This window comes from Chaetura pelagica, unplaced genomic scaffold, assembly GCF_000747805.2.
Source record: "Chaetura pelagica isolate M959 unplaced genomic scaffold, ChaPel_1.0 scaffold109, whole genome shotgun sequence".
NCBI classification, from domain to species: domain Eukaryota; kingdom Metazoa; phylum Chordata; class Aves; order Apodiformes; family Apodidae; genus Chaetura; species Chaetura pelagica.
In genome coordinates, this window is record NW_009970725.1 from 9,771,879 (window position 1) to 9,779,967 (window position 8,089).

At 38.6% G+C, this 8,089-nt stretch overlaps 1 protein-coding gene across 1 annotated transcript in view; it reads left to right on the forward strand.

Annotated features, from left to right (window-relative positions):
* The first annotated feature begins 1,330 nt into the window (after nucleotides 1–1,330).
* The window catches only part of CLUL1 (clusterin-like 1 (retinal)), a 13,650-nt gene continuing 6,891 nt past the window's right edge, over nucleotides 1,331–8,089 (forward strand). The window contains exons 1-4 of the mRNA XM_010006922.1: nucleotides 1,331–1,417; nucleotides 2,342–2,451; nucleotides 3,755–3,903; nucleotides 6,478–6,645. Coding sequence (XP_010005224.1) covers nucleotides 2,349–2,451; nucleotides 3,755–3,903; nucleotides 6,478–6,645 — 420 coding nt within the window. The 5' untranslated portion in view covers nucleotides 1,331–1,417; nucleotides 2,342–2,348. The remainder of the gene's footprint in view (nucleotides 1,418–2,341; nucleotides 2,452–3,754; nucleotides 3,904–6,477; nucleotides 6,646–8,089) is intronic.

Below are 8,089 nucleotides of genomic sequence, written 5' to 3' on the forward strand. Positions count from 1 at the left end.
CAGGAAAGATTAAAGTTTTTGTTAGGATTCATTACACATGTAGGCTAATAACATGCATTTCGTAAGTGTCTGTAATAATTGTCTTCCTTTGTGCAAATGTATTTTCCATTTACTCTCTCTCTTGAGCCAAGCATGAGGCCCAGAATGAGAGACTGCCCCTTTTACTTCAGCCCTAGCCCCAGGGTTGCTTAGCAAACAGCCTGGCCAGGGGACTGCAAGTCTGCAAGGGTGCTTGCTTGGTATTGCCACAACAGAGAATTTGAAAGGTTTTGTGTAGTGATGAGTCCTGGTCAAGGACTTCACAGCATTTCAGGGAGCCAGCAGTTCACGGGTATTAAAACAAAATACATATTGCCCTCCCATAGATTATTTTCAGAGTGGAGCTATCTTAATTTTTAATGCAAATTGAGGACTTGCAGTTCCCATTAAAGCTAACAGGTTCTCCACTCTTCCTAATAATGTGTTTAAAAATAAACCCTTCAAATCTCTTGCCTAAGTAGCATTAATCATGTCAGATCTTAGCCATCAATCATCAGTTGGCTTTTATTAACTATGAGGTAAACAAAAAAGAATGGGATGTTTTAAAACTGCTGTTACAGACCATGAGCTACAGACATCTACCTTCCCCTGCTCCTCTTTGGCTACAAGGGAGTATTATTGCTGAACATCACCAGGTGGAATATGATTTGCTAACAATACTTGTCCATATTTTATATCAAGCATCTGTTAGTATTTAAATATCTCTTTTCAAAGTATCCAAAACTTCATGCAGGTCAGATCCCAGACATACTTTGCACACATGGATTAAATGAAGAAAATCATTAGGAGGGCAAGCCCCCAAAATATTAGCAAGGATAATGATGTACAAAATGCCAAAATTTCCTTATGTCATTTCAGACTCTGCTCATACATCAGCCTGGATTCCTGATTTTTTTTTCAATTTCTGTATGTCCAGAAGGTATACAAAGAAAGCCATTATGTAACATAGTGGTTTTTTTAAACTACACTGAAGAGATTAAATGTCAGAAGCTATTTTTAGCTGAACAAATTGTAACAATTTCACTGAAGACATAAGCTGCAGATGCATCCTAATGTAAAAAGCAAGATGATGGAAGAGCTAGTGAGACAAAAAGCTACCGACTACAGAAAAAGAGCAGATCCAAAGGACATTAAATTTTTCAGTTCTGCCCAACGCTCCCCCTAGTGGTTTTGCCCACAGTGTTGAACATGAAGTCATATACACGCACAATCCTCCAGCCTACTGACAAAACGTCCCGTTAATAGGATTAAGTACCTTCTCATCAGATAAGTAGAACATGGCAAAATCCCTGACACTCCCAGCAGTTAGATCAGAACACAACCCGACCCCTTCCTGACGCGGGGAGCAATTTGCAGAGAAGGTGTTTCTATATTAATGGTAAATATGTTGGGGTTTCTTTTCTTTATCAATGGGTTTGTATTTCTTTGCAAAGTTAATTGGTCTTCTGCTAGAAATGTAAAGGGTCAATATGCAAGTAGCTATAGAAGTAAACCCAGGCTATAAGTAAATACAGGCTCTTAATATACTTACGCACTTGCAGCTGATAACTGCACCTGCAAGAAGGCTATACTGGAGAACTAGAAGGCACTTAAATATTGTCTTCACTTATTCAGATGAGAACTACAACGTGTAGTTGCATGGTTTCTAAAAAAATGAACCTTCCTCCTCTAACTGCTCTTGGGAAGGAAATAAAACAAATCTCATTTCTTTCTCTCATTTTGTAGGATTTTCTTGCAAATGCTGATGTGTTTGTTTACAAAAACAATCTAATTGCCAATTTCTGGGCTCACATATTATTGTGTCTGTTATATTAAGTATTATCCAGAAGGACAATGAAAGGCATTGCATGTTTGGAGACAAGGAACGGAACAACATTCTTGAAATTTCCCTTTCTGAATCTGGCAATAATGTTTAGCATGGAGTCATTTATAATATAAACTAAGAAGATAGCATGAGATCAGTAATTAGTGTATTTCAGAAGGTAGAAAAGGGACAGACTGAGCTGCATAAGCTTTTGGTTTTATATATATAAATATATGTGTCCTGATTCTGTTACACCCCTGTGCAAACTCAGTGGAGTTCATCTAGTTAGCCTGAATAGATAATTACAAATGAGGTCAAGCTTCTTACTCATGTATTCCCACTAACAGTAGCACTTAGGTGCATGTAATAGATCTCAGAAAGCATCGTTGAAGTAAAAATTAATGGGAACTTGTAAAATACTTAGTAAACATTATACCTGGGCAATTGAGCATTATGAAGATGCTTACATTTAACTGCACTGACCTGCTTCTTTAACAGAAAGAACATGAAGTCCTCTTGGTTTTTTATGATATACGTGCTATGGCTGAATGGTTATCAGTGTGCACCAACCAAGCAGGAGGAAATGAGTCCCCGGGAAAACCTGAAGCGTACGTATGTTTTTCTTACCAAGGGTGTACTGGAAGTCCCTGGGCCCAGGTCTACAGTCTCCTGATGCATTTTGGTCTCCAGAGTCAATGGCATCAAGAGGATTCACTTCCATGTGTGGAGATTAGAAACCATCATATAGCTGACAACATGCATCCAAGCACACATAATGGGGAGATAAGAAAAACTGGGATGAGAAAGTAAAGGGATTAACAGATAAGCATTGCCTTACAGAAAAGTATTTACAGCATTTTCATTGATTATTTGGTCCCTCATGGATCACTAGAATATAAACTGAATCCAAAATTCAATACGACAGATTTTGAATAATTTTGTTTAAAAAAAATCCTTGAAAATGTTTATTCTACAATTATATATTTTGCTGGAAAAGATGGTGCTTACAAATAATTGAAATTAAATTACTTAATTTAGGAAAAAAAAAAAAGCTATTCTGCATATACTCACTTTTAAGCATGTCTTTATCTTGTGGATAGGAATCCCAAGAAGGTCAGCCATCAAATACTCCTTTGCTTCAGCCTACATAAGTAATATTTCTGTAACAAGCAAAAAGTTAGGGGAGGGGAAGAAAGATATGAAGGAAGAAATGACTGACACATGATTTTAGCAGTCTCAGGATGATGTGTTCTTTACTTGTTTTGTATAGCTCCAGTGATACTAAGGTACTTCTGCAAAAGGAACAAATGATGTATGATGAAGCATAGACAATCATGCAGAGCTTCATGGTGCAACATGTGGGCCAACCCAGGCTTTCACCAAAACTCTATGGTTATTACTTCACAGGACATCTAGAGATTGTATTTTTGTGAAAGTATGTTGACGGCACTGCTAATCTACATTTTCAAAATGTAAAGGGAAGATGTCACAGGCTGCTTTCAGATCAAAGATAAATATGTAAGTTATGTACTTAGAAAAGTGATGAGTAATTATTGGAGACATCCAAAACCCAGAATGAGGTCCCGAGCAACTTGGTCTTGTTGACCTGGCTTTGAGCAGGGGTGCTAGATGCAATGATCTCCAGAGAGGCCTTCTAGTCTCAACTATTCTGGGATTCAGTGATTAGCAGTGGGCATGTGAGTTACACACAGCTGGTCACTGGCAAAGGCTCTGGGCCATATTCTTATCTGATGGAAATTGTCGTGGCTTTGTGTTATTCAGCATTCACTATCTCAAGATTTGGCTCTGCAACTGTAGGGAAACAGTTGCATCTCCTTCATCATTGGTGCATGGTAATTTGTAATTATGTTAATATCTGATTAGGACACTGTATAATTTGACTTTTTTTAGTATTATCTGAAGTTGGAGAGAAGTATGTAGATGAAGAAGTAAAGAAAGCTTTGATTGGTATTAAGCAGATGAAAATTATGATGGAAAGAAATGAAGATAAGCATGTTAATCTGATGAAAACCTTGAAGAAGAGCAGTGAAGAAAAACAGGTAACTGAGGTGCATCTGGGTGTTTGGTTTTTTTGTTTATATTTTTGTTAAGTTATTGCTATTTTTTAATCAAAGATGAGGCAGGTTGTACATGGACTTGGCCTACCTCCTGGAATTATTGCCATTGTGCTTAAGCCAATTAGCCATCCTCAAAGGATCCCTTGATGACTCCCGTTTCCTGGGAAGAACATAAACCACATTGTATGTACACATTGAGCAGCATAAATCTCTTTTGTGGCCACAGGATTGATAGGAAATCTGATTTTGTCCCATTTGCTCATTAGTGGAAGAAAACTCTCCTGGCACCTCTGCAGAGGTCTCTTGGAAGCAGGAGTTGGTCCAATAGATATCCTTTTGTAGCCTATCAGGAACCTGGATGTTCACATTTCAGAAAAAGTTAAAACATTAATTAGATTTGCCAATTTCTTAAGAAAGGGTTTGCCTGCTGGCAGGACTCTGGCAAACTGAGGCTTCAAACCTGAGGGAAGCTTTCAGTCTGTCCTGGAATAAAGCACTGAACAAGAGCACCATCTGTCTCACTGGTGCCTCTACCAGATTGCACTGTTCTTTGGAAAGCAAGAGGTGAACATTTTCTATCTTGCCTCAGAAATACAGCTTTCTGAGTGGCACACTTAACTTTCCCTGTGGCTGAATGTCCAAGCTATTTCTAAAATGAAACTGAAAGAGTGAGCACTAGACAAAATACCGAGTTACCAGTAGTGAGCAAGTTCCTGTCCCTCAGCCCATCCTGGTTGCCAGGTAAAACATGTTATCCATCTGACAGAACCTTCCCTGAGATTTGAGTGCTCTCATTTTATTCTGCAGTGGGGAGGTAAGCAGCAGCAGCTTAGGCATATTCAAGCTGATGATGACCACCATCTGGAGATAGAGAAGTTCTTAAGTAAAAGGAGACATTAAATGCTGTAATGTGGACTCAAACATTTCCCTGGAGAGAGAACCTGAGTTTTGTAACATCCAAAAGACAGAGTGGCTGCAACAGCAACGTGTTGAAAAAAGTATTAGCCTTAATGCTAGGAATCTCTAGAAATCTGCTGCTTCACTGAATTCACACCAAGGCAACTGCAAGCTACTGTATAAAGGTGTTCTGTGCAGAAGGCCCAGCAGCTCTGCCCTGCATGTCTTTATACACCCTGGGCCACAAGATACTTCCCAGCTTGCTTTGCAAACTTGAGACCTTCAGAAAAATACCAAAACCACAAATTATAATATACTCTAGAGGAAGTACAGGGGATCAGAGGAATTTCCAATGTCCTAGTACAACACCTAGGCATGAAGCCACGTGCTCAATGATCCTGAGAATTAGAAATTACTTTATATTTTAAAAAATACAAAGATCCTAACTATTGCTTTCAATGAAGTTGCAGGACAATTCTTTCAGCCTAACATCTGGTAGTTAGGTTAAACTATTTGTATTAGCAAGCCAAGAAGTACCTGATAGCTTTCTAACACACTTAGTAACACCAGTACACTCCCATCATCTACAGTGTTGTTAGCTCTTACTGGATGATTTCATTTACACAGAACTTACATCCCCAGTGAGAGATGCTAAAACACTGAATAAGTGTATCAGAAAGATCAGAAAATAATTAAATATAGACTATGAAGACCACAGCTACTGTCTCCACCAAGCACATTCTGACAGAAGTTTTATTATCTGTGAGCCTCTTTGCTACTGAAAATGCTGCCAGAAAGTTAATGTAAGACTGACAAATTAAAAGGTTTCCATCGTACTGAGGAACAACTTGGAACATTCTTTGGAAACCTAAACTATTAAAATATCTGGAACTTGCAGAGAGAAATTTATGATTTGCAATCTACTTCAATAGGAAGAACACTTCTGTCTTTCCATTGCTGAGTTTATTCTAAAATGTTGTTTCTGAACTGGTCAGCTCTGTGCTCTACCTGATTAAGAACAATCCAGTAAACAGAAACAGCATTGTAAAATGCATCTTGTTTCCCTTTAGTATGCAAGGAGTGCTTCATACTTCCACAGGAGCAGGAAGAAAACCCCTCACTACTGTCTTTTGATTAGTATAAACCCAAACAGAGGAAGTGCAATACTTAAACATATCTCTGCATTAGATTACTAATCAATGTATGGCAAGGACCCATCCTCATGAAATACCAGTCCCTTAAAGAACAGAGCAAAGCAACCAAAAAGGCCTGTATGTGGAACAGAAGAATACTGCAGATATTCTGGAGAAAATAAATTATACTACTTGATTGCATGACATTGTGAAAGGCTGAATGTTTCTTGGACAGAAGGACACGTGCTTTCTTTCATAACCTCAAAGATTAGGTAGACTGTAGTGACCTGTTTGGTTTTGTAGGCTGTGTCCTCTGAGACAATGACATGAGAAGAACTCCATGAGGAAGAGTTTTTCAGTTTTCAATTCCCTTCATATATGACTGCAGCTGAGAGGAAAACCTACTCAATTGGTTAGGTATAAGCGAAAAAAGGAATAATAAATACTCAAATTAAGTGATCAACAATGGGATAAGTATTTAGAACATTAACCTGAAAATTGCCCTCAACTGAATCTTTTTTCTTAGCAAGCCTTGCGACTTATGGATGAAGTAAAGGAAAGATTAGAAGAAGAAGAAAAACAATGTCAAGTATCCTTGAAAAATTCATGGGATGAATGTGAATCTTGTTTAGAAAGTACCTGCATGAGATATTACACAACTTGCAAACATGGTTTGTCAAGATTTAGAGGAAAGGTAAGAAGAAATTTTGTATTTGAGAAATACTCTTGAATTCATGTAGCAGTTTTAGAGAAAGCACATCGTATTTTCTCAATACCTAGATCTGCAGGTTGCTAAAATTAATTTGATTTGGAAGGTCTGGAAATATAAAGTTATATGGCAGAGTTTAGATGCAATTATATTCATTGAACACTGAGCCAAAATGACTCTGGTTGCACCCTGGTGTGACTCCATGGACACTGATTATTCCCCCGACTCCAACAGTCACTCCAGATACATGGTGTTGTCTATCACAGTAGGACTAGCATTAAGATGCTCAATAACCGTTTGTGAAAATAACCATATAGATTCTTTATGGTTCATGTCAGAATCAGCAGTTACAACTGTAGATACACTTAGCAAAAGTCCATGGGAAAAAAAAAAATAACCTACTTAGACAACATCATTCTTTCTTATATTTATGTTATTTAAAATCTACTCTTTAAGTAACAAAATAGCTTTAAAATTATTAACTGTTTTCTAATAAAGGAAGCTGTCACTAAAGGAGATTCCCCTAATTCTACCAGAAAGAAAATATGCTTTCCTGGCTGGCTCATTATTATTACAAAACTTAACAAAACAAGACTTAACTAGTGGTCAGATCATGCAGCTGATCTGATTTGAAAGAAAGGTATATGTACACACATATGTATATGTATATGTACGTGTTCGGCAGGTTGTTTAGAATCATAGAATATGCTGAGTTGGAAGGGACTCATCAGGATGATTGAGTCCAGCTCCTGTCCCTATGTAGGACACCCCAAGAATCACACCATGTGCCTGAGAGCATCATCCAAACGCTTCTTGAGCTCAGGCAGGCTTGGTGCTGTGACCATTTCCTCAGGGATCTTGTTCCAGTGCTCAACCACCCTTTGGGTGAAAAATCTTTTCCTGATACCTAACCTAAATGTCCCAATTCAACTTCCTGCCATTTCCCCAAGTCCTGTCATTGGTCACAGGAGTGCAGAGGTCAGTACCTGCCTCATCTCTTCCACTCATGAGGAAGCCATAGACTGCAATGAGGTCATCCCTCAGCCTCCTCTACTCCAAGCTGAATAATCCAAGTGACCTCAGCAACTCTTCGTAAATCATCCCTTCCAGACCCTTCACCATCCTTTTTTAAGGGTTTCTTAACCTATACCAGTTTTCCAATGCCATGAAGTGCAGCTCCACAAAACACTGAATCTGCTCTGGTGAAGGTAGTGCATTAAAGCATGGAGCAGGGAACCAGTGGCTGAGACTCTAGATCTGGGAACTCCAGAGTCTTGACACTCAGTTTCTCCATCATCAAACCATGGACTTGAGGCCACTGCTTCCCTGATTCTAAAGGGTTCCAGTTTGCACAAGCATGAGAGGACTTGGACATTGGTGAGAGAGGGTATGGTGTTTACAGATCACAATGAAAATAAATGCCTTCTGT